This window comes from Canis lupus, chromosome 12 (genome assembly GCF_011100685.1).
Source record: "Canis lupus familiaris isolate Mischka breed German Shepherd chromosome 12, alternate assembly UU_Cfam_GSD_1.0, whole genome shotgun sequence".
Taxonomy (NCBI): Eukaryota; Metazoa; Chordata; class Mammalia; order Carnivora; family Canidae; genus Canis; species Canis lupus.
The window spans coordinates 13,992,123-14,018,845 of record NC_049233.1 but is presented as its reverse complement, the minus strand read 5'-3'; the positions used below and the strand labels follow the sequence as shown (position 1 = coordinate 14,018,845).

Sequence of the window (26,723 nt, the reverse complement as noted above, 5' to 3'; positions counted from 1 at the left end):
TTTCAATTATATCTTTCCTTTTTCCTTTACAACTATTTCTATGTATTAACAGATCTAAAAGCAAACTTAAAATAATCATCAGTGTCTCTTTCCCCTTTCTACCAGCAGAGACAATTAATATTTCCTGAGAAATCGATGCTCATTAAAGTAACAAAATAATACAAAAACACAGAGGGTTTCAAAGAGTCCTGTTTTTCCAGAAAAATGTTAAAGTAGTAGCTGGCTGATACTAACATCTCAAATAATAGGCCTATCAGGAATATTTATATGTATATTCACTTTAAATGTACTGAACAGGTGATACATGCATATATGCATATATATGTAATGGCATAGAGCTAACAGTGTTGCTTCACTCTAAAAGAGATAGTAAAAAATTCTATCATGTAAATAGGGCCATATTTGTGCATATGCAATATGAAATTAAGCGAATGGCAATCGTCATTAGTCTCCTGTACAGCCCCACTTCTAGATGTGTTAGCAATTCCTAACAATATTTCCAGCATAAGGGACCCAAAAGCAGGCAGCACTATTGGATAGACTTTTCTGTCGTGAGCAAGTACTTCCCATGAGCATCTACTTACAGAGCATAAAACTAGGACTCAGAGACACTGCAGAGGGTTAGTAGGCTAGTCCTTGGCCCAAGGGAACTTTCCATCTAGGTGAGAAAAGACAGATTTTCTCTATGTTCTTGTCCTATCTTAAGAAACATTATGAAACCACACATGCCAACAAGTGGAACTTTTGTTTTGCAGTCGAAAATATAATTGTTGAAGTAACTCAGAATAAAAGTATAATCTAGCAGAATGGAGCTGATTTTACTTTCCTAAGGAGAAGGCTTTAAGTTGCTTCGGCAGGAGGGCAAGAGATCACTTCTCACTAACATTCTGAGCATTGTTTGTACATTCCAGCATCTACACGTCTGGCATCACAGGGTAACTGTGTCATATTTGCTTATGTCCTCTCCTAAGTAACACTGAAAGCTTCCTGAAGGCACAGACGAGATCTTCGATTTTGGTTTTTGTTTGCTGCCTGCCTATACACATTATAATTATGTGCCAAGTAGTTGCTGAGCTGACTTGATATGATTGAAGTAAGCTAAGAAAAGACTTCCCAGGTAGGAGGGAATGCAAGAGGCTACTACTATATTGGATGAGGCTATAAAACTCCAAGAAGTTCCTGACAGGCAGGAACTATTACTTGAAGTAAATAAGATAAAACCAAATGGGAATAACTGTAAATGATCATACTTGGATCTGAAAAAAATAACTGTAAAAGTGAAAAAAAATTCAGCTTGCCAGAAAATGGCAAGCATGAGGAGACAGAGTGTAGTATGGTCACCAGAGCACTAAAGCCACCACAGTCTCCTCGAACAGAGGCCAAGAATACGGGAGTTTGGTTCTGGGCACCAGGCGTGAAGAGGTATACTAACAAACCGTGGTGTGCCAGGAGACCATGGACCCAGAGACCACGGACCCGGACAAGGAGTGGCAGGAAGCCCTATCATACAGCAAGGGTTTAAAAGAGTGGAGAGGATTGGGGAGAACAAGGAACGTTCAGTGTGGAGAAGGTAAGACGGTCAAAAATGTCAAAACCAGAGCCTTTCCTTTGTTTTAGAGGCATCGTTTTGCTTCCATTTACAGCTTAGTTAATATAATTTCTATTATTTTCCCAAAAAAAGACTTTGACACTTTATTACATGATGGCTATAATTAATGTCAGACCCTAAATTAGAAATCAAAAATTCTATTTGATCATTTGGTTTCAAGCTGGAACTAAAGTATGTTTTGGCATTATTACCAACTGTTAGCAAGTTCTGGAAACAGATGCAGTCTTGCTATGTGTTCTAAATATGAAACACATTGCAGAGAGGCTCGGAGATAAAAATATATACTGCTTATGCACACTCATACTGTGCTATTTCCTGTCCTTATCAGCAATCAAAGTTCCTCCTGTTTTGTCCTTTCTTTGTTGTTCCAGGTGAACAAAATCGTCTCTCTCCTTTTTCCTTTTCTTCTCCCCTTTTCTTCTACATGCCTACCATCTTCTATTTTCCTACCTCCTCTCCCACTGAGAGTTGTCTCATTAGGGATTTACTGAGCACATGCTACATGCCCCAAACCATGCTCAGTTATAAGAATTCAAGACTATGCACGACGCAGCCACCGTGCTTGAGAAGCTTACCTCCGGTAGAAGGTGAAAGGCGTGCAAGCAAAGGAAGGTATACATCACATGGGAGGTGCATCCGAAGCACAGAGGTGAGAAATGGATGGGCGTAGACAGAGTAATAAACTCTGAGGAAACTGGTGGTTGGGGAAGGGATCCCTTTTGGGAAAGAGGTAGCTGAGATGGATGGACAGGGCCTGAACCAGCAATGTGGCAAAAAGAGCTGGCGGCTGGCATGGAAGTGGGAAGTGTACTTACAGAACACCAGGCATCCTTAGGGAAAAGGAGCATCCTTTACCTGGGAGGGCAGCGAAGTGGCCAGATAAATGGGCTGTTATTTTTAAGCTGCGTCTGTTCTGTACTTGAACTGATAAGCATCATCACCTAAATGTACTGTTTAGTAAGTGGTCTATGGACAAAACCAAAGAAAAATATTTATTAAAAAATGGACCAAAAGTACGGAAAACCGTGATGTGGGCCATTTTTGGTGACAACTGCTGTGACAGAGGAAGTGTTTCCCCAGGAAGGAATGCATGAAATGCTTTCTTAAAAAGAAGGTATCATTGACAGAGTCAGTGACAAAAGGAAATGGGTGGTGGGGGTGGGGGGTATTCCCACGCCCAGGGAGAGCAGCTTTGATGTTTTAAAAAATAACATCCTTACAATAGAACAGTACCCAGTGGTAAAAAGAAGTGAGCTACCAAGTCATGGAAAGATATAGAGGGACCTTAAATGCACATGGCAAAGTAAGGGAGAGAAACCGGGCTGAAAAGGCTACAGACCAGGATTCCAATTATAAAACATTCTGAAAAAGGCGAAACTATCGAGAGAGGTAAAAGATCACAGCCTGGGGCTATGGGGGCAGGTAGAGAGGGACAGACAGGTAGAGTCCAGGGGATTTTTAGGGCAACAAAATTATTGTGAAGGACTCTGTAGTGGTGGATACTTGGCATTATGTATTTGACAAAACCCAGAGAAGTGCACAACACTGACAGTGAATGCTCACATAAACTATGGACTTCAGTTAGGAATAATATATCAATATATCGGTTCATCAAATATACCAAATGTACCACACAAATGCAAGAAGTGAATAATAAGACAAAATGCCAGGCAAGTAGGGTAGGGGTGGGGGGGGCTAAGATCCCAGCTCTACTTTATGCTCAATTTTTCTGTAAATCTAGAACTTCTCTATAAGCTTTTAAATAAAGCTCCTCTAAAAAAAATGAAGTATCAATTTAAAAACATATATATATATATATATATATATATAAACAGAGGATCTTTCTACCATTTTGAAGCCAATGACTCAGTAGTTTCTCCACCAGCATTTATCAGATAAGGCAAACTTTGTTAGAAGTCCTAAGAGCAACAAACCCCTGGGCAGAGATCATCTCGCTCCCTGCACAAAATTCTGACACATGCTGATGGGCACTTCTGAGTAATTTGTTCCCATTGGCCCACACAGGCACAAGGAATGAACGGACACACACAGCTGAGGACAGTGCACAGAATCTTCAATAACAATGAAACGAAAACTCAGGTTCCCTTAGTCAAATTGCCTCCACCCTCTTCTTTGTGAACCACAGAAGCCACTGTGTCATTAAAAAATCAAACTTTAATAGCTTTTAGTGAGGCGAGGTTCAAACTCCTAAGTTTTCTCCTACGAAAAGAAAGGCATTGTAGCAAATCTTTCAATAAAATCTGTAGCCATGTCCTTGCCATCCTTGCACACGCATGAGCCCCTTCATTACTCAATCTTTTCTTCACATGTGGGTGGTCGTACATGTATCAAAAAACAAATGTTCACGAACATAGCTGACAAGAACCACGTGTAAAATCAGAGTCAGGCCACATACGCAGGTTCATGCTGAGCTTCCGTACCTCCCGTCTAACTACAAGTAACAGTAAATATCACACAGCCGAGTTCAGTCAGTCCTGTGAATCAGGCCAACTACCCCCACCGATCTAGTCGGAATGGAAACCACTTCTTGGGTCCTCGGCATCAGTTAACTCAAAACTCATAGTACGCCGAGGTCCAGGTACGCCCTGAACTTGGGACACCCACCTCCTACTCCCCAGCAATATGATAAAAACATCATCTGTTCGTGTCAGTGGAGAGCCTATCTTCAGAGAAAGCAAGATGAATTTAACGTATAGAATGCCAAAATAACCCAACCAATCACCGTCGAGATAACACAGAGAAGACTACTTAACAACATTCAACTGGGAACACAGGGCTTGCCTTTGTTTAGGGTCTATTAAATTTAATAACTTCCCCCTCTGTGGCTTTAAACAGAGAACTTCTTCAAAATAAGAGTGGCTCCTATTAAACTTAATTACTTGCCCGTGGCTGCTGTGGCAGAGGTGTGTCTACCAAACAGGTGGCTCTTAATAAAGGAATGGTTCTGTAGTAAAAAGTAGATGTTCTAGTGTTTTATTATGGTTGCTTTAACTTTCTGGTTTATTAGTATTAATTGCTGGAGCTTTCCTTTTAACCTCTCTTAAGGCGTCACTCCCTCCTGTGAGTTAAGAGTGGCCCTGTGAAAATAAATGTCCACATATACTTGGCACATTATTGAAGCTGCTGGTTTCAAAACCGGACTCAGGGGACTTGATAGAAACTCGGTTATAAGGGACGTTTAAAAATGAACTGCATCAAACACAGCTGGGGTTGAAATCACACGAAACAACCCCTCCCGATAGGCCTTGAATGATCAAATGGGGTTTTTCCACTGACACTTTCTAGATTTTGTGGTAGTAGTAAAATAATGTTTAGTAACTTTATTTATTAGACTAACGCCTATTCTGCTGACCTTTGGAAATATTATAGTTTAGGGACTAAGAGTCATAAAAACAGAGACATCTTTAATAGTCCTGTGCAGTTGATTAAGTGGAATTTTTTGATATTTAAATATTTTGCAAGAAGAAATTCAAGACCATTTGCTGAAACAAACAAAAACAAAACATGTAACCTTCAAAAAGATTACAATTCTTAACTCTGTCTCACATTTAAAAAAAAAAAATCCTACAAATGTAGAAAAAAATCATCCATACAACCTGCATTGGCCTCTCTCAGAGTAACAAAAGGCAGACAACATATATGACCCTACTCTTATGTCTCTAACTCACGGATCTTACCTCTCTAAGAGACCTCCTGAAAGCATCAGAGAGGTCCATGGGCACAGTGACCAAGACCCCAGAAAAAGGACTATATGAATCCCTTCCACTTCATCTATGCTGAAGAGTGCTACAGACTTAGGTCAATCTAAGCCAATTTACTCAGATGGGTGGGGCAGGCAAGGAGTCATCTGCAGTGAATAGACTTCTGTAGGGTCCCCTCCTTCAAGCTCATACTCTGACCCAAAAGTCAAAGAATCTAACTCAAGAAACAGTTGTTTCTTTTCATACGGGGTAATTACATAAAATACATTTTGAAAGTCTGTAATTATTCACTCACCTAGTATTTTGTAATGACCTGCAGAAAAGTCATTATAAGCTTTGTGCCAAGCCTCAGGAGGGCTTTGAACATCTAAAATGCCATGGCTGATAACACGATTACCACGATAAAGACATACAATGGTCTGGGTTGTTGTCAGGCTTACTTGTTGTCCTGCCTTGCCACACCTTGCTCTTTGCTGGAATCAGTGAGAAACAATTTTGACTACCTCCATATAGTGAATGTTTAGGATCGTTTAAGATGAAACGAGATAATGTATAAGATCCCTCAGGAATGGAGGATGCTACTTCAATACAGATTGTTATGTGATAAGCCACATTCATCATAATAAATAGGGGAGGAGAGGAAAACCAGTCCCCAGGGCTTCTGATAAGAAGCATTTGATTTTTCTAATTCAGCTGCACAGGAACTAAACCTTGTTACAATAAAGGAAGCCCTACTGATCAATTACATGACAATAATTTATTGTTTAGTCATAAACCTATGACTGTTGTTATTGTTTTTGTTATAATATCGAAGGCGGTTTAAGGTTAAGGAAATATTCCCTGAATCTTGGTATTGTGCCTGTGAACTCCAAGGCATCTCGTGTGGCATCTTTACCTGCAGTAAAGTAGGGAGTGTGGGTAACATACCTTTCAATCATCTTTATTTAGACCTCACTTCCATGAGCGCCATGGCAGGGACAACACACTACAGCATCACTGTCTTTATTGTAATCCATTAAGGTCTGGCATTTGCAGCCACGCTGGAAAAATTACTCAGCAGGAATGCCAAAATAGGAAGTTGTACGATTGGATTTTCTGAAGATCTTTAAGTATATTACATGATGGTCTTTCTTTGGGATGGTCTTTTAGGATGAACTGGAGTATCTTTAGGAACAGTACTTTCTGAAAGATCTCTCTGGTTGCTCTTATTCCTATGATCCCTTGGAAAAGAATAGGATCATGCTATTTTCCAATGTTATAACGAAATAGTTATTTTCTCTTACTGACCTTTTATGGATGGTTCCCAAGTGCTTTTAGCTCTATAAACATTCATTCTAAATCTATACAATAATAATAATAAAACATTGAGTACTTCTCTGTGCTAGGCACTGTGTGCAGTGCTTTATGAATGCCATTTGAGTATTAACTCATTTAAATATTTAAATATTTCAAGAGTTTTTTGTTGTTGTTGTTTTAAATATATTCTGTGGTGGATCCATTTTACAAAGCAAATAATCCCCTTTAAGAGTTCAGATTTTTTGCCTACTTGACTCATTTAAGCTAGGGCTTGCTTGCAAATTATATACAGATAGGCAATTTTTACAAAACAACTTTTACTTCATAATATCAGCTACAATCTGTGGAGCACATTAGTGAGTGTGTGGTGTGTTGGCAGCACTTTACATAAAGCATCCCACTGGTTCCTCACAATAACCCTAGGAGATTAATATTATATCCCTATTTTATAAATAAGAAAGCTAAGTTTCAGAGAAGTAAGAAACTTGCCTGTTGTGTGCATGAGCTGGGATTCGAATCTGGATCTGAACCTCCAGTTCTCCCATACAAGTAAGGACTTCTTTCTCACCCATGATCATATGAGAGTATTTTTGTTTCCCCTTCATATAAGGAGATGAGAACTGAGTTCTCTACACAAAAGCATGAACTGCTCTGGAAGGCATCTCAAAAAACGAACACAGGTCTGCCCTAGAGATGGAGATGAAGTTTAATGTTTAGGTTATCCATGTTATGGAGAGAAAGCATCCTTGACCCTAGGGATGGCTTTAGATATTGGGGGGGGAAGGGGATAAGACAGAATCTATGCACTGGGGCACCTGGGAAGCCAAGTTCAAGGAAGGTCCCTAGGACTGGCTCCCAAAGAAGTGAAAGCGGCACTCACTCCAGCCAACTTGATCCCCAAGCCCACCGGGCGGCACTCTGGGGTGTGGACTCAGCCCCACACCCAGGAGGAAGGCCAGGTAAATCAGAGTTCCTCCAGTTCCCTGACAGTCCACATCTAGTTCTTTCTTCCTGTTTCCCCACATGCTGACAAGAGGGATTTTCTGTTCTCTTCCCTTTGATGTTTACACAGAACCTCCCACCCTGGCACCATGTTACTTTGCCAGGAACAACTCATAGAAATGAGGAAAAAACTGGACTGAACTCAGTTTTAAACTAGTTTAGAGCAGAGGCTCGTTCCTATCGTTGGCCTCCGATCAATATATGGCTGGACAATTAACCAGTTTCTGCTCCTACTGCCTCTTCTATGAAATAGGAGTTATGTTGTATTCATTTATGGAAAGGTTTTAAATAATTATCAGTGAATGGACTCAAGGTAACCTATTCTATGTTATACGTGTAAATGATTAATAACAGTGACTAGTCATTTATGGGGAATGTTTTCAGTGTTCTTTGCGATGGTTTTCCCACTGAATTTTATGTGAATGCACCTGGGTGAGAAAACGTGGTAGATAAGTGTCCCTATAGCTACGATCACTCCCTGAGGTTTGTTCCTCTAGGTACTGCCAGAGGACAAACAGCAAAATCTTCTTCAGCCACAGAGGGTTGTACAGATGGAAGCCCCAGAGGACCCTAAACAGAAGCAAGTTTGCACAAATCTGTCCTGGCAAAGTGTCATTTTGGCCCTATGTGAAACAAAACAGACTCAGTATAAAACACAGAAGGAATGACCAGAACTAATTCAACACCATCCAGCACTGTGCCTTTGATCCCACATCAGCCCTCATTCTCCACCACCCCCACCCAGGCCTTACTCATCCCTTCTCGTGTCTTTAACTGATGGTTGCCTAAAGGAGGTAGTAATTCCTGTCAAGGGAAATGATAATTAAAATTCTATACTCTGCACAATCTCCCCAATACATACCATGTGATTCAAAAAAATAATACTCGCAGTCAAAATGGAAAGTCAACATGGTTTTCCAAAGAATCTCGTGGTTCTCCCTCCACCCCTCTTCTTTCCCTACTCACCCCTGCGGGAGTCCATCTGCTGTAGAAAATGTGAAGGCACTAGGACCAGAGAGCCCCTTCCTGCCATTCGCTTGAGAAACAAAGCCTTCCCTCCTCCCAAGTGGAAAGAAATAAAGGAGTCTGAACTAATCAAAACCTGCAAGCCTGCTGGTGGAGCTTCAGCTTGTCAGTGATGCGACTCAGTGGAGTGAGTAGAGGCTTCGAGCTTTGCAGAAGATGAGACAGGGAGAGAAACAGAGACAGAAACACAAAGAGAAAGAAAGAAAGGCATTAACCTGGCCAGGAGTCAAACAGGTGCAGAGAGCGCGACCGCTGAGAAGAGCGTCTGACACCTAAGAGGAGCCTACTGTGTGTGCCTCAGTGGGTTTACTGGTTTATCTACGGGGGCCGTGCTCCGGTCTGTGTGTCAGGGCTGCACTGAGAGATTTCCTTCCTTATCCACGGGACTCACATGGGTGCCCGAGAGCCCTGAACTCTTCTCCACTTGCCAGTGTGAAGCCTGCGTACGCTCTCCGGCTCTCTCTGTGATGAATCCTCTCCACGACGGAGAGAGGAAGCCGCATTGTTCACCACGTGCGCCTCCACCTCGAGCCACGGTTTCTGCAGGGCCTCTGGAATAACACTGTGTGCGCACAGGGGCTGCCAGGGCCAGAGCCTCCTGCAGAGGCTGCGGCAGTCTGGGACTGGCCACTCACAGGCCACGCGGGGCCTTTTAAGATCCTTCCAGGCCTCACCACACTTAAAATGACTAGCTTCTGATAAGGACCTGAAGTTTGCAGGTGTTCTCTCTCAGATCAAGTCAGCTTGGACGTGTGGGACTTAAGAGGCTCTAGAAATGGAAGGCCGTGCCATCAGCCTGCGATCTGGCTTACAGGCGGACGTCGAGAAGAGACAGGAACGCAAGCAGAGGAAGGCCTGGCCTAAGACCCTCGGGAGAAGGCCCCGGTGGAGACCGCGCCCACCGAAGGGGACACAATTCAGCAGAACGAAAGCTCGGTGGCACTGACTGTCCTCTTAAGGAAATGATGCCAGCTCTGGCGGGTTTTCAGTCTTTTCATTTAAAAGGTTCAAGTACTTGATAACCTCGTAATCCAGAGGACCCGGTTTGCCAGCTGTCATCCCCTTGCCCACACGTCTCTGATAGAGAGTTACTGTGAACCTTGGCCCACCCTACAACCCCAGCACCACCACCCCCGCCCCCAGCACGGGAGTGGGTCTGTAGTTAAAGTATGGTCTTTACCTGAAATGCGCCTGGGCACGTCGGTGATGGCAGGAAGCCCCGTGCCCCGCGTGGAAGACAGCGGGGTGGTGGAGTGAATGGACGGGGATGTCATCTGGCTCAGGTAGGACGGGTAAGACTGGTCATAGGACCACGGCGGGGAAGACTGTGCCTGTCTGGGGTCTGGAAAAAAGAAGAAACATCTTTAGAGTACTGGCCACTATGGACTTAGAACATGCAGCCCCAAACTGAGAGGGGATAAATCAAGAGAAAAAGGAGGATCCATAAGGACTACTGACTTCCTGTGGCCCCACCCACTCAGGCCCTGGATGGCACAAACCTTCCTAGACTTCCAGGCTCGATGAGTGTGACAACATGGGCCATGCATAAGGACTATTTCTCTCTCACACATAAGGATTTCTATTTAGAAAGTCTAAAGGCCATTTAAAAAACAATCTGCTCCAGTATCTTTACAAAGTTGAATTCTGTTTATTTTCTGTATCTTCTCATCTTATTTCAATGAACACATGTTACTCTCGACTTTTTTTTTTAAGTTAGAATTTCTTTGAACAATCAACTTGGTTAAAGAAGAGGTAGACTGTACTTTTTCCCCGTTGCGTATCCAGCTACTATCTTTCAGATGTGCTTTTTGGTTTATAAAGTACATGATTCCATGATTTCACTTTCTTTCCGGGGAGGTCAGTGGATGGCACTTTCTACCAGCAGGGTTAGGAGGTTGAGGGTAGAGATGAGAACAGAGGTAGCAGCATGTGAGAAGAACACGGAGGAGGGCAGCCAGTTTTAGGATTCTCATGTTAAAGCTACCCCAGAAAATAACTTTTAAGAAAGAGACAAACTCAATTTCAAAGTCAACTGCCATTAAGAACTGAAAAGCTTCAGGGCTCCCAGGTGTCTCCATGGGTTAAGGGTCTGACTCTTGATTTCCACTCAGGTCTTGATCTCAGGGTTGTGAGATCCAGCCCTGTTTCGGGCTCTGCATCAAGTGGTAGTCTGCTTAAGACTCTCTCCCTCTCTCGCTGCCCTTCCCCCACCCCTTCTCTCTCTTAAAAAAAAAAAAAAAAAAAAAAAAAAAAACGAAAAGCTTCATCACCATCCAGTTTCAATGTTAAGCATATGAGTTTCTGACAGTAAGAAAACGACCCAAAACAGAAAAGCAGGGATATGTCTTTAATCCTATTGGAATCTGGTTTAAAGATGCCACATGTTTGGAATACAGCCTAGTGTTACCTATAGTCACTGTAATAATAAAAATAATGGGCAGCCAACTTGTTAGGGTTAAGTGCTGAGCATTAACAGTATCTTTTGATGTATCTCTATGGAGTTTCCTGGAGGCACAAGCTCAAAGCCAGTTATATTTATCAAAAGGGCTTCAGTCTACAGAAGAAAAAAAAGGTAAATTTGCTCTATATTTCCAGTGTATATTTCAAACTGTTTTGTTCTTATCAGAGAGCTAATCAAACAGAATCATAAGCAAATTTCTCTTAATTTTCTTTTTGCTAATTCTAAAATGTTTTCCTAATTTTAAAAATTCGAATACACTGGGCTGTTCACAAGACAACATTGTATATTAGAATATTCAGGGACTTTTGAATGTGCAGAATTAGATTCAAATTCTGAGGCTTCTAGTTTCTAGCTGTGTGATCTTCGGTTAATTACTCAGCAACTCTGAGCCATCTCTAAAGAGGTGGGGGTAATTATCTCTGAATCACAGGGATGTGAGAATTACATTAGAAAACCACGAAGAGAGGACCAGCACAAAGAGGCACTCACTAAGTATTGATACTTGTCAGAAAGAAAAAAAAGAAAAGAAAAGAAAAGAAAAGAAAAGAAAAGAAAAGAAAAGAAAAGAAAAGAAAAGAAAAGAAAAAAAGAAAAGGAAAAGAAAAGAAAAGAAAAGAAAAAAGAAAAGAAAAGGAAAGGAAAGGAAAGGAAAGGAAAGGAAAGGAAAGGAAAGGAAAGGAAAGGAAAGGAAAGGAAAGGAAAGGAAAGGAAAGGAAAGGAAAGGAAAGAGAAAACTCTTGGTGACACAGGGCGGTCCCCAGTTAAAACACACCTGAATTGGCACTAATACATTTGGAGCACATTTAAAATTATTTCCCTAACACCTATTAGCCTCTAAAAATGACAAGCTTAATTTTTTAAAATGATCAGTATGTTTGAATAGTCAACGCAGGCTTATCACTAAAAATAAAAATGATTACAAGACACAGGTTATTTCTGAAGTGATTCCTCTTTTAAAGCCTCTTGGTTTTTCCATACAATCAAAGCCAGTTAGTTTCAGCTATTTCTTGTTTATTTGTTCAATTCAGAAACAGTATATTTAAAGGCTAAGTAGAACAATACTGAATCAAAATAATTAAATACATCTGAATATTTATCTGATGTTTACTATATCAACAGATACATAGGAAAATTCCATCCAATTCAATGTCAGGGAACATTTACTGGAGTTTGTGATTTGAATAAAAGTACAGTCCTGTAAATGGTTAACATACACTTTTCTTTCAGAAACCTAAAGAGGACTTGGTCTTTAAAGTAATGAATTTTTGTGCTGTAAAATGTTCAAGGCTGAGATTGTAGAGATGGGCAACATTTCAAATCAGAGTCAGTGGTCCTTGTTACATATATGACATACTTCCTTATTTTAGCCATTAACGTAATTCATTACATTTCAGAGAAATGTAGATGATCTTCAGATGGGAAAAGATGCATTCCGTCCAGCCCTAGAAAGCGATCTCATAAAGTCAAGAACCTCTCTCAAGCCACATTTCAACAGACAAAAAGGACAAGAATCACACAGATAAATGAGCAGGGCACACAGGACTCAGATGTGGATCTGAACTCTAATCTGACTTTACTGGATGACTTCCGGAGCAAGCAGTCTAACCTGTGTGTCTATTCCTCTACTATCACATGCTGTTAGCAGTAGTACAGGGCTCCCTGCCTAAAAATGGGAAAAAATACAAAGAAATGTAAAGAATGACTAAAATGATTAATGTTCAAACATATCACAGAGGAATCAGGGAACTTAATTTGGGCCGCATTTCAGTTCTCCCTTGTGTGGAGGGGCAGCCTGGTCCAGAGGGTAGTAAGTGGGCTTTCCAGCAAAAGGGTTAAGTGTTGGAACCCTAGCAGCTCTGCTATTTATAAGCTGCACGGCCTTGGCTGTGTTAGGGAACTCCTTGAATCTTAGTTTCCTCATCTGGAAATGAGTGAGTGTATCATGATAAAGTGAATATTGTGAAATGGTCATGGGCACTGGCTAGGCAGCCCAGACCCTAACTGTGCTGAGCAGTCCAGGCCATCACTGCACTGAGCAAGCCATTTTAACTTCTGGGTCTCAACAGCTCATCTGTAAAATGGGAATAACGATGCTACTTAGGGTTAGGGTTGCTGGGAGCATTCCAAGACAGGGGCCTTATCTGATGAGTTATCTGGCATTCCTGGTAAATATTAAGCACATAGTAAATGTAAGTGATTACTGCTATCTGTAAAATGAGTATAATAACCACCACCATGTTCATTCCAAAAGTAAATGAGTTAATGGAAGCAAAGGCATTCATTCATCAAGTGCTATATTAAAATGATTACTACTCTCTTTAGGAGCCCACAAGGTCAAGGCTCTGCTGTGTGACAAGGGTTATGTTTCTCAGTGTTGCTGAGCCTTAGTTGCTTCACCTGTAAAATGGGTATGATAATACTATCTCAGAGTTGTTATAAGGACTAAATAATATACTGTAACAGGCAAATCATCATTATCATTCAAAAATATTAAAAATCTGACTCTAAACCATGCAGGGTGGCTGGGGTATCTAGTGTCATTCTTGAAGTTTTCCAAGATCAGACTCAACACAATTCATTGCGATGCCTGGCACATAGTTAGTGCTCAATAAGCAAACACTCAAGGAACCTCCCAGCGTGGCTGGAGTGAATAATGAAATTTTATAATGAAGTAGTAATTACTCATTCTCCAACTTCCCCTTAGGCTCTAAAAGAAGTTGTATTAATGACATTTTAGTTTTTACATCAAATCACTGACTTCCAGAATATACAGTAGAACCGTGTATGAAAGGATAGTTTTGCTTTTAGTGGAGGTCCTTCCTGAAGACAACCAAGATTATAGAAAATAACTTCTCACTATCCTTAACAAGTGAGATCTCTCTCTGGTTTTTTGTCCCAGAGGAGAGACTGCAGAGCCCAGCCAATCTCTTTCAGGGTGACCATCCTAAGATTCTACGAGAATGCCCAACTTAAGGAGAGAGAGTTACTACAGAAAAATAAAACACAAGAACTACCATACGGGGTTCACTAGATCTCATAGAAATAATGTAAACAGCGGACAGCAATCTAAAAAAAAAAAAAAAAAAGAAAGAAAGAAAGAAAGAAAGAAAGAAAGAAAGAAAGAAAGAAAGAAAGAAAGAAAAGTGATAGTCTCCAAACACCCCAGGCCCTCTCTAATACCTTGTGAATGGTATCACCATTTCTGGCCTGTGTGATCTTGGATAAATCACATAACCTATCCAATCTTCAACCTTCCTGGTGTGTACAATGGGGATAAATAAGGAGACCTTCCTCCTCAAATTGTTATGAAGGACAAGGAGCTTTAGGAGCTCACAAATGTAAAGAGAAAGCACACGGTAAGAACCCAACCAGTGTTCATCACTATTAAAACGTCTCCTCTACTGAACTTTCATTGTGTGTTTATGTTTCCAGCCCATAATCTCTTATCCTAGTAGAGGACAGTTTTTAGAAGTCTGTACTTTTGAAGTCTACTATTTGGAGAATATATCTGTGCTGGTCATGTCAATATCCCTTATGATCATTTAACCTTAATCGTGTTCCTTCTTCATCTTGGTTTCTCCCAGAACAAGAAATTCTAATCTGTTTAGTGTATTTTTTTTTTTAAGATTTTATTTATTTATTCATGATAGTCACACAGAGAGAGACAGAGAGGCAGAGACATAGGCAGAGGGAGAAGCAGGCTCCATGCACCGGGAGCCCGACGTGGGATTCGATCCCGGGTCTCCAGGATCACGCCCTGGGCCAAAGGCAGGCGCCAAACCGCTGCGCCACCCAGGGATCCCCTGTTTAGTGTATTTTTTTTAATACTGTACACCTTAACTTTTTTCAAACTGTAGTGCAAAAAATAGCCATAAAATATCTTGATTTCCTAAATGCCCACTCACCAAGAAAACATAATCCCATCATAAACATACAATGATAGCATGTTTGCTTAGTTATGGACAATTATTAATGCTTACAGTAGAGAAAAGTCACCTTAACCTGATCTCACAGATGCCTTTGGAACTCAACTTCCTGAAGAAACCTGAGACTTCTGGGATTCGCTTTAAACTTGGGTGAGTCAGAGCAGGTGACAGATGGCTTTTAAGCATCACCAGCCAATCCTAAGGTTGCTACCAGGGACGAGTGCAGGGCCTTGCTCTGAGACAAACCTACTAATTACCATTTGCAAACAAGAAACTGTCTTCACTCTGACTTCAGGTCCCACAGGGCTGATAGAACCACTCTTTCACTCCACCCCACCCAGAGTTAGATTGAACAGTTTGTCCCTTTGACTCTGCAGAGGAAGGTACAGTGTCCTACACTCCAACATAAATAAGAATATTCTTTATTTTTGTGTCTCAGAGGATAGAAGTGCCAATCGTAGTCTTGCTATTATGTCCTGGATAACCTGTAACTACCTATCAAGCACCCACAAGATTTCAGAGGAACTTCCTTTCTCAGAAATTTTTCGAAAAAAATGAAAACCACTATTGAGCTTTAAATATTTTATGGTGTTCTTAAAACTGTAATTCACTATTTTTACATGACAATCCTCAGAAACAGTATCAATATTATTAATAATATTTATGATTATATTATAGAAATTCAAAGTACTGACATGTTTTTATACAGATATGACAATTTAAAAACAAAACCTTTGTTAATGTTTTTTTTTTATGTGCAAAACCTTTGTTAAAATTTTTTTTTTTTATGTGCACATACTCCTTAGTGCTTGGGAAATCTGAAATCCTAAATATCACATGAGCACTTAAATATGACCATACCCTATTTCTCCCCAAACTCCTCTGCTCTCACCTAAAATGGGGGTTTTTAAAAGGAAGTTGTGATCAAATTTGACCTGTAAGATAAACCCGAGAGAGAAAATCAGGTCTTCCCTCTATGATGGGCCTGCCGTTCTCACAGCCAGGAAGTGACAAAGCAAAATGATTAAATGAGAGAGAAGAGAAAGCAGCAGAGGACCTAGGTAGGGCAGAGAGAGCTCCTATAGCCTAGATGAAACCAGTGAGAAAATGGGCCCCAGATCGAACTGTGCAAGCATGCCAAGAACTACCGCCAGGCACATAAGGTCAGGCTACTTAGTAGATATCTTGGATCTGTAACTACACCCTTCTAGAAGAAATCATGGTTTCCTTTGTGAGAAGAAACCAATTCTAGCTACTAAGAGTTCAGGTTGAATAAAAAGGAACCAGGCATTCGACATAAAAAATCCTTCAAAGCCGACAGAGAGGCAAACCATAAGAGAGTCTAACGATAGGGAACAAACAGGGTTTGATGAAGGGAGGTGGGTGGGTGATGGGCTAGATGGGTGATGGGTATTGAGAAGGGCACTTGTTGTGATGAGCACTGGGTGTGATGAATCACTGAGTTCTACTCCTGAAACCAATACTGGACAGCCGCATGCTAACTAACTTGAATTTAAATTAAAACTTAGAAAAAAGAACCCATCAGCATTGGTTCTAACTGGCAGTCTGTCACAGACACAGCTACCACCAACACTGTGCAGGATTGCTCCATATAGCTTATATTTTAAAAAGACAACAGAAGCCCAGAGGTCTGTATACACTTTATAGTCCCTCTCCCAATTCATTAAGTCAAGAGCAAGGCTCTGATTTAGCTGACCTTTTTCTATCTGCAGAGTACAAATAGTCATTACTGCCACCTTAGCAGGGCTTTTGAGGGGCAGGGGGAAAAGGAGTTTTTGCATGCTGTTCTGGTGAACCAGCAAAAAATTAATTCTTATTGTAAAAGACAGCTCCTGTAAGCCCATATGGCAGTGTGATGGGTCTAAGGGACTGATAGGACACAAAAGGCCTTTCCTGCCTTGTTCACACAAGCAGCTGGGAAAGTTAAGACTGAAAAGATATAAACAACAATTCAAAAATGTTCAAAGCATGTACCTGTGTCTTTAAAAAAACACTCTAAAGATAGAAATGAACCATGAAGCATCAATGTCAGAACAGACTTCATAAGGTCTCTTTCTAGAGTGGTGTTCCTTCTGCATGGGCTACTTGGGGATTGTTCCAGAAACTCCCATAACATAAAGTACAGAAGGCAACATACCCAGGAGATGCTCCCCAATGCTAATTGGAGAAGAGTGGTTCCCATGTCTCAAGGTGTCTTAGCACCAGCCAAAAATGGAAACAACTACTTATTTAAACCTGTAGGTCTAAGGAAGGCAAGCTCTCTTCTTTGAGCTGGACCACAGTTTCTGAAGTTCAATCACTGGTACAGGGAAAAAGGAAGGAGTGGCCATTCACCTCCTAAAATGGTATATAAAGAGTCATGGCTCTAAGAGTAGCCATACTTTCCAATGACTGAAAAGCTAATTCCATGTCTGCATAATTGAACTCTAAACACTCCAGGTAATAAAAAGAGAAGGGGGAGGCAGACAGAAAAAAGGCACCCTAGGAAAATGAACTGACTCTAGGAAAATATGTAGAAGTCTTAAGTCTGAAAAAGTCTGAGTCAGGCTTGGGGGGACGGGGAACAAAGCAGGCTGAGAGCTGCACAAAAGCCCAGTGAGCGGTAAGTATGGAGACTCAGTGGTTGCTCCGAGCAGGCCTCCTTTTGTAAACACTTCGGTTAAACACGTGTAGGTGTGAAGAAGGGCCTGCTTTCCTAAGAATCACTCACAACAAGGCACACCATGCATGTGGGTTGAACTTCATGCAGAGATGGGAGGAAACAAGTTAACAAGGGCAAAGCCTGAATCAGCGCACAGAAGGCTTCTTCCTGTTTGTGGGGCCAACAGACCTCTGTGTAACGTGACCCAGCAAGAGCCAATGGTTTCTGCCAAACTTCAGCACATCTACCATCTACTGTGAGCACCTGCTGTATTTGGGAAACAGTATGATGAGAAACCTCCACATTCCCACCCCTCTTCCTCCACCCAGTTTCTACCCTAATCAGTACATCAGTCTGTGTAAACCTCAAATATTTCTTAAGAAAAACTGGGGTACTTAAAATGAACTCTGTAGAGACTCTACTAGTTTAAGATTATACCCTTTCCATTGCTCCCAGGGTCAAATAAAGCCAAGAATCTCAACAGAGAGAGGCAGGTTTACAATTTCCTATCCTCAACTGTTTTGGTCATATTACTATCATTCATAATACAAATACACTCACATCCATATGTACATTCATTCCCATTTCAAAACAATTTACACTAAACACCAAATGTTTAAATTCTATGTCTTCTCTAAGAACCTTTCTAGATAGACTGGATTTTTCAAATGAGCTCTCCCACTCACTTCTGGTTCTCTCGACTAATGGGAAACACAGCTCTTAAAACACACAGGCTCCTCCAAGCACAGGAAGAGCCTTGGACGGGTGGCTCCGGCACCAACCATGCAGTCGTGCTCCACTAATCTGCCTTCTCTGAGTCTTACTGCTTGCACCTGGACGATGAGAGGAGCACCTATCGGTTATGGCTAAGATGTTTCCCAGCTATGAAATGCTACGATTCTAACTACTCAGAAAAGTGGGCTCCCTACCCTCAGTCCTTTCTGGAGACAGTGGTTATAAGTGAAATTACTGAAGGTGGGTTGAGCAGATTTGGGCCGGCCATGAAAGGTAGTTGAGAGCTGTCAGTGGTGGTGGGTGGCTCACGTTAATAGAGAAGATACGAAGAGCAGGATTTTGACTCCTCCTCTCGTCCCCACCTGGGGCTTCCTCAAATGGACCAAGGTGGATACCGGATTCATTTGGCAGAAGACCAACCTCACTGATTCACAGAGCTTTAGACTGAAATTTGAGGAGAAAAGAGCAGCACACTGTTTGGATAAAACTGGATGCTATGTCGGGTACACTGGGCATGATGAGTTATGTCACAAAGCAAACAATGAGAGAAGAAAGACTTAGTAACTGTTAGAAGACAATGGCAGAGAAGAGAATGAGAGATGATATGTGGAATCTAAGAGGTCACAGGCCACAACAAAAGGTTAAAAAAAGAAAACCAAAGGAAGTTGAATTAAGACAAGGTAATGAGAAGTGCCTTAAAAGTATCACCAGCTTTTGGATGAATGGGACTCATAACCGTCTCATAAAAAATGAGGGGATTTTCTTATTTAGAAAAAACTTAATAGAAGAAACGAGAGTCTATACCACGTCACACCTAATCTGTGTGGCATATCCCAGACCTCAATGGTAAAGCCAGCAGAGGGATGGGAAGAAGCTACACACAAAACCAGAACCCAAAAAAAAAAAAAAAAAAAAAAAAAAAAAAAAAAAACCAGAACCCGAGATATGACGGAGATGTGGTGCTGCTGGCCAGAGAAGTGAACTTCAGTCCAAATCACCACACTCAAGTGGGTGGAGTCAGTTCAGGTCAAATCAGGCTGATGTCCACATCCAGGGGGGCAGCCAGAGCAACTAGGGTATTATAGAAGGTCCCCAGGCATGGTGACTTCTGCTATCAGATGGATCATGGCATCCACGGTGCTAAGAATTATCTCCTGGTCATTCATTCACCCATGCAACCATTCATTCACTCATTCCAAAAATACTGACTGAATGGCCTACTGTGGTACTGTGCTAGCTACTAGGGAGGTTAATGGTAAATACAGACAGACCTAACCTCTGCCCCCATAGACTTTACAGTCTGGCAGGGATGACTGACGTGAATCAAAGGTGAGAAATACTAGAAAGGAGAGTCCTTGGCACCATGACAATGCACGATGGGGGACCCCAACCACACCTGGGGGTCTAGCTTCTCTCATGATGTGATGTGACCATTAAGCCAAGAACTCAGTGGGCAAGCAAAGGTCCTGGAAAGCGGCATGTAAGGTGAACAGGACTTTAGGCAGAGTGATCAGTGTGTATCAAGTTTACGGGACGGAGACAACAAGGTTTTTGGAGGAGTCAAGAGAGCCCGTGTGGGTGGATTATTGACAAAAGGTTCAAAATCTCGTGGGAGGAGAAAAGGGGAGGAGTCAGCAGGCAAAACCTGCTGGACCACACTGGAGGTTTGGGGCCTTATCCTAAGCGCAGTGGAAGGTCACTGAGGTGTTTTAAGTATGAGGTGACATAACCAGATATGCATTTCTAAAATCTCCCTTAGCATCATAATAGAAACAGGGCACAAGTCCAGTCTAGGACCAGGCAAACAGGGAAGGGTGTACAGGGCAAACAACCGCTGAAATGGACTGGGGGGCGGAGCCCAGGAGCCAGACTCAGGAAAGCCAGCAAGTGGCCTGGGGCATTTAGCTGCCTCCACACACCATCTGACTCAGGACCACGGGGATGAGGCTCCTGGCATGCCTCGGGCTGGATCAGATCAGCTCTGGCTGAGCAGGGGGACCTCTGGTGATGGGCCTTGGGCCTGCCGCCGTGATTTGGGCAGGCCCCGCCTCATCCATTCTGGTTCAAGGGCTAAAGCCTGGGCACCTGGACTTTTAACAAGCTCCCCAGGTGATGCTAAAATGCACCAAAGTCTGAAAACAATGGACTTAATTTTTACTGATGACCCTCGGAAAGGAAAATGACCCAACGCTATTCTGATTTAATCTTCCCTATCAAGAAGAAGGATCTTCAAATAGAATGAGCAAAACAAACATGCTTCAGAAGACATGAAGGCCCAGGAGAAGTAAGAAGACAGAGGAGAGAGACTTGTGCTTTAGACGAATTCAAGGTTCTGCTCCCAGATGAGTTCACCCCACAGTTTTGCAAGAATTGTGGAGACCAGTAGGCAAAGGCTTCTTTTTGACAGAGCAGGGCTATAAAGTTTTATTAAGTCAAGTCTGTTTCCCCATAACTCCACTCACTACTAACCTTAGCTTTGTTCTCTGGCATTACGCCTGCACATGAGAGTCCTGAAATTATTTGAAGATTGTGCCTTCACGACATGACCTATGATAGTTGTATATTCGCTTATTCCACTCACCTCATTTTGAGAAAAGCATTGCTCCTGGTAAAATCTAAATGTCAACTAGTTTTTTGGAGCTTCTGTTGGTGATTTGATGACCTGCTTGCAGTCCACTGAAAACACTAAGTCACCTTCAACACCCTGTGGACAACAAGTTTCTCACACCTGAGCTCCAAAGTAATGATCAGAAAGCAGAACAGGTTCACCAAAACCCATCTCCTAGGGTTACTACAGCAATAGATTAGAAGAAAGCTCACCTGTCCATTGTGCATCTTGACCTCAGCAAAGTATATGCCTTATCTCTGATGTGATTTATAGCCAGTTAAAAGGTCTACCAGAAAGTGGTGGTTGAGATGACTTCTGGTCGGCTTTGAGAGAGATGTATCGTGGCAGATTCAAATTCATTACAATCCAGCACATTCATTAAAGTCTTTAAAGAATTAGAAACAATGTTTCTAAGCTGCAAGATGAGACAAAGTTGTGAGGAACAGCCAACACACTGCGTGAAGCTTTAGAATCACTAAATAATCCTAACAAGATGGAAAATGATGAAACTGAGTAAGAAAGAAAGTACAGAGCTGCGTTTGGTCAAGTCCGAGACAGGATGGCAGAAGCCTGCCCTAAGAGCAGCCACAGTGTGATAGAATGACAAAAAAGTTAACACTGATTTTGGATGCATTAAGAGTACCAGAAGACACCTTCCCCCGCCACTGCCCTGGCCACACATAGCTAGAGGACAGTGTTTTCTCAAGGCAGCATCCAATGGAACCTCCAGCCATCACATGAGGAATAGTTGAAGGAGTAGCCAAGAGCTCCCATGTACCCTCAACCTTTCCACAGGACACCTACTTCCTGCCCAACCTGAAACTTAGGATTTCCCCGGATCTTTCTTCCTTCCTCCTAACTTTTCCACTTGCCTTATTCTCCAAAATCCCAAGACAGAGCCAACTCCTCTACAGAAGTTCTATCTTTACCATGACCTACCAACCTCCTGAATATCCCTCCATATTGGTAACTGGCTCAACATCTTCCTTGTTTCCCTGACTTGTACGAAATCCTACCAAATCCTAGGAGAGACTCATTCTCCCTGATGATCCACTACACTAGAGCCCACTCCCATTACCAAACTGCAATGCATGCAGGAGAGAAGCACATAACTGTGATGGTTGGCTCTTCCAAATATTTCTATCCTTAGCCATCTCCTCAGTGATGCTCACCCAAAGCCACTTTCCTTTCCCATCATTCATCTGGATGACTGTTCCAATCATTTACTATTCTCCTTAACCTTCTCCCCTAAACTCTCACCTCCTCTCCACCTAAAACCACCTTGTCAGGTTTCACCTTCCTGGGACACTCATTTTAGCTCTGAGAGTTTCAGAAATCTCCTGGTGCGTAGGTTTTCTTATTCACAAAACAGATTTCACAATATGGACTCTTCAGTAATATCTGTCTCAAAGACTGCTACTGTTTTGAAACATTAAAAAGCAAGTCTCTATCCAAATAAAGCCCTAGAAAAAAAAAAATCTGATGATCTTTTTTTTTTTTTTTTTTTTTTTTTTTTTTTGAAATCTGATGATCTTATGTGGGAGTAGGGACATACAATTTTGTTTCTGGAGAATTTATGCACATATCAAGATGAAGAAATGGAATCAAAATGCATCACCAGAGCATCCACTATACCAAACTGCATGCCTGACATGCCCCTCTCCTGGGTTGGCCTTGTAGGGTGAATATTTCCTCCAAAGCTAGATTCCTATTCTGATTATTTTGCCTACAGTCCATTGCAAAAGGTACAAAGGGGCAAGAAAGGTCCCTAGGCAACTAGTGAAGAGGACAGACATGCATTTGTCCATATATACATATACATATATACATGTCTGTGTGTCTGTATTACACATGCACACACATGTGTGTATATAAAGCTAAAACCAGATATAAAGCCAGAGAAAGATAATGCTCTGGAAAAGAATGAAAGAAAGAAATCAAGAATTCCTCTGGGCAGAGACCCAAAGACCAGCTAGAAACACAACAGTCTTGGGGAAGGAAGGATAAAGCACGGCATTATGTAGATGGAGTCTTCTTATCACAATTAGACATTAACTATGCATCTTCTCTTCCAGATAGGAGGAAATTACAAAGGCAAGTTTTTTGGAACTCAAGAAATTAATTCTTTTTGGAACACTGCCCCTCTCCATTTTTCTAAGAGCATAATAAAGCTCTTATGAGACCCCAGAGCATATTCAGTTAATAAGGGATTCCTACTGACAAAAGTCCAGAGACCTTTAAGAAGTTGATCTAAGGACACTAATAGGCTAACAACAACTTGACGTGTTGACCACCAGCCTTCCAGAGTCTTCCTGAGCCTTATTCTTCAAAGCCAATCAGGCTGACCTCAAATTCTGCCCTTCTTCATAAGGTGGCTGCCAGAGCTCAATGGATGTGTAATTTTGTTCACACACAATTTGTAGCATTTTCTCACATGGACTGCAACTGGTGACTCTTCTAAGGAGCTTGCCAGCTTACAAATGTGCATGGCAGCAGCAAATTTACTTGGATCTCCTGCGCAAACCATCCAAGGCAGAGAAAGGGACAGGACTTTCTGATAACTTCAAAAATTAAACATTAGCACCACCAAAGTAAAAGAGCACTACATTCAACAGCCTGCCTTTGAAGGCAGTGATTTCAGTTCCTTCAGACATAAGAGGCCTGCAAGTAAGTAAGAACATGGTGGGCAAAAAGCATGAGGCCTCACTCACCTCTCCCTTTCCCCATGCCCCACCACCTTGTCAATGCTGATGGCACCTGTGGTCACTCTTCCTGCTAACAGTCACTGAGCCTCTCTAGGGCCTCCGGCTCTTCTTCACACTTGCAGCCACTGCCCACCAGCCCTGCCCCATGCCCACTTCACCTCCCACTCTGTTTCACATTAAATAGTTGTGTGGTCACCGGGCATTTGAATACAGCTGTAATTTGAGACACACACTACTCAGCTGTGCTTTCCTATTTCGGAAAGGATTATGCTAGTAAATATTTCAGTGTTAAGGCTGTGGGCTCAGGCCTGGGACAGCCAAACATACACAGCCCAAGCTCAGCTGGCCTAATTGGCTGAGATCCTCTTCATGTTTAAAGGCTTGTTGCTGGCAAAGGGAATACAAAGTTGGGTGGAAATACTTCACTGCAGTCAATGTAACTGCTGATAAGATGATTATTTACGTGATGCCTGGCCAAGTTGCTTTTTGAGAGATTTCTAAAAGTATTACCTTGAATATAAATTCACGAAACTGTAATTTAACCACTGAAAACAATTTTATTGCATTTTAAAGCATGATTCAGATACTCCTAATGCATCCCTTTTATGAAAATATCATCCCTGAGGATTCTAAATAATATCCTATGGGGAGAAGAAAAAGAAAGTAGTCCCTTAGAATATGTATCATTTAGATTGCCAGCAATATGCCCGACTTGACAGGGATGAGGATGACTGCCTACTAAGGATCTACTAAACTCATAGTTGATTATAGTGGCTGAAGAAGCTTTCAGTGAGTCATCTCTTGAAGACTCAATTTCTTCCACCTGTAAGATATGTTTTTTTCAGAATTGTTTTAAGGCTTTAATAAGAACTTTATGCAAAACTAGTTTGTCAGTGGGGAAAAGCTGCATAAATGAAAGTCAGCAGGTTCAGAAATGGGAGGAAACAGCCTCTCATGCATCAGCCTCCAAACAGTGCTCATGGTTAAGGAGCATAGGACCCTGAAGCAGTGCAGATCTGGCTTTCATACCTATATTTGCCACTTACTAGCTCTAAGTGGGACTCTGGGCAGGGTATCTAAGGCATCTGGCCTTTCAGACCCTCAGCTTTGCATAATAATACCATCCACCTGCCAGAGCTGTTGTAAGGAGCACAGGAACTGACCTCATTACAACTCCTGGCACACAATATGCATCCAATAAAGAGTAGCTCACAATAATTCAATCAAACAGGTACTAGGGCGAGGATCATAATGGGTCACACTTCCTCAAGAAGTCAATGACCCATTTATTCATTCATCATCAAACCAAACTCACAGAGCAACAGGCACTATGTATAATGGGGACATTGAGGTAAATAAAACATGGCCTTAAACTTTAAAAGTTCAAAGTCTGATGAAGGAGACAGACATGTAAACAAATAATTGTCACCAAATGGACCAGTGGTATGGGAGGGTGCTTTAGGTTCAGCCTGGGTAGGTTAGAAGAAGCCTGATAGAGGTCCTGGCATTTGATCTGAGTCTCAGAGAAAGACGAGAAATGCTGCCATCCTTAACTCTCTCCTGGTCTACAGCAACAGCTTCCCAAATGATGACCCTGCTTCTACAATGGATTGTATGGCCCCCATACAATCCATTCTTCACACAGCAACCAAAGTGACTTTTAAAAAGCATGTACATTAGGGACGCCTGGGTGGTTCAGTGGTTGAGTGTCTGCCTTTGGCTCAGGTAGTGATCCCGGGGTCCTGGGATCGAGTCCTGCATCAGGCTCCCCGCAGAGAACCTGCTTCTCCCTCTGCCTGTGCCTCTGCCTCTCTCTGTGTGTCTCTCATGAATAAATTTTAAAAATCTTAAAAAAAAAAACTTTTTAAAAAATAAATAATAAAATAAAGAGCATGAATATTAGATAATGTCATTCTCTTGTTCATATCCCTCAAGAGCCCCCCACTGCAGTCAGAACAAAACCCAAGCTCCTTTCTAGGCCCTTAAAGACTCCACGTGATCCATTCCCTGCCTGCCTTTCTGTATCATTTCCCATGTCCACCTACACAGACCTTCCTGCCCCCTAGGCACACCACGGTCACCACTTTCTGAGAGCCTTTGCATGACTTTTCCACGGCCTGAAATGCCGTTCCTCATGATCTTCCGAGTTCTTCAAGGAACCCTGTCCCAACATTCTAATCAAAATTACCTTCTCCCTTCCCTAAATTGTTCTCTAATACATCATCCTATTTAATTTCTTAAAGCATGGTGTTATTATCTGAAATTATATTGTATGTATGCTTATTTAGCCATTTACAGACCATACCTATCACAAAAACGTAAGCTCCTTGTCAGCAGAAACTATCTTGTTCCCTTAATGACTGGCAGATAGTAAGCACTCAAATATTTTTTGAATGAATGAATAACAGAACAGCAGAATGCCCACCCCAAAGGTTAGATGAATGTCCCAATCCACCAAACCAAAGGGCCTAAGTCTGCTTTTTATCGTTTATTTGTTTTAGATGTAGCTCACCCACCACAAAGTACTGAGTTTAAAATAGAGATTATCTTGAGTAATACCCCCTAACATGATATCCTTGCTCCACTGCTATCATCACATTCTGAATCAAAAGAAGCAGACATTTGTGACTGGCTAGGTATTTCTTAGCACCCAGAAGGAAGCAACTTCCTCAGGAAGCCATAGAAAGCCCTGAGCCTCCAGACAGAACATCAGCCATTCATGACACCGTGAGACCAGCACTGCAAAGAAGCCAGCCCACTGCACGACAGGAACCGTTAGCCCTAAGGAACTACAAGAGACACTGGAGGTCACTAATATGAAACACTAAATGCCTATCACTTCCTCAGTTTATGACTTTTAACTTCATTTCACCCCTTTTCCGTTGGCAAGTGGGAGAATCAATAGTGACCACAGAACCACGATCAGCTTCTACAGTCTTGAAGTAAGAGCTTGAGATGTCAAGAGGGCCAA

The 26,723-nt window shown here is 41.9% G+C and overlaps 1 protein-coding gene and 1 long non-coding RNA gene across 14 annotated transcripts in view; one reads left to right on the top strand and one right to left on the bottom strand.

The window, feature by feature from the left end:
• The window catches only part of RUNX2 (RUNX family transcription factor 2), a 326,346-nt gene that overhangs the window by 132,670 nt on the left and 166,953 nt on the right, over positions 1 to 26,723 (bottom strand). For 8 of the 12 annotated variants that reach the window (XM_038554219.1, XM_038554223.1, XM_038554220.1 and 5 more), the window contains one exon: positions 9,836 to 9,997. In XM_038554219.1, coding sequence (XP_038410147.1) covers positions 9,836 to 9,997 — 162 coding nt within the window. Of the gene's footprint in view, positions 1 to 6,258; positions 6,552 to 7,116; positions 7,315 to 8,731; positions 8,801 to 9,835; positions 9,998 to 26,723 lie in introns of those variants that run through there. The other 4 variants (XR_005367771.1, XM_038554222.1, XR_005367770.1 and 1 more) reach the window with 3 other exon arrangements.
• LOC102156578 lies at positions 920 to 14,170 on the top strand. Of its 2 annotated transcripts, none has more exons than XR_005367776.1 (3): positions 920 to 1,570; positions 1,981 to 2,258; positions 12,511 to 14,170. It is a non-coding gene; the product is annotated as an uncharacterized LOC102156578 (long non-coding RNA). The 2 variants fall into 2 exon arrangements; XR_005367777.1 differs by lacking the exon at positions 12,511 to 14,170 and adding an exon at positions 3,635 to 4,583.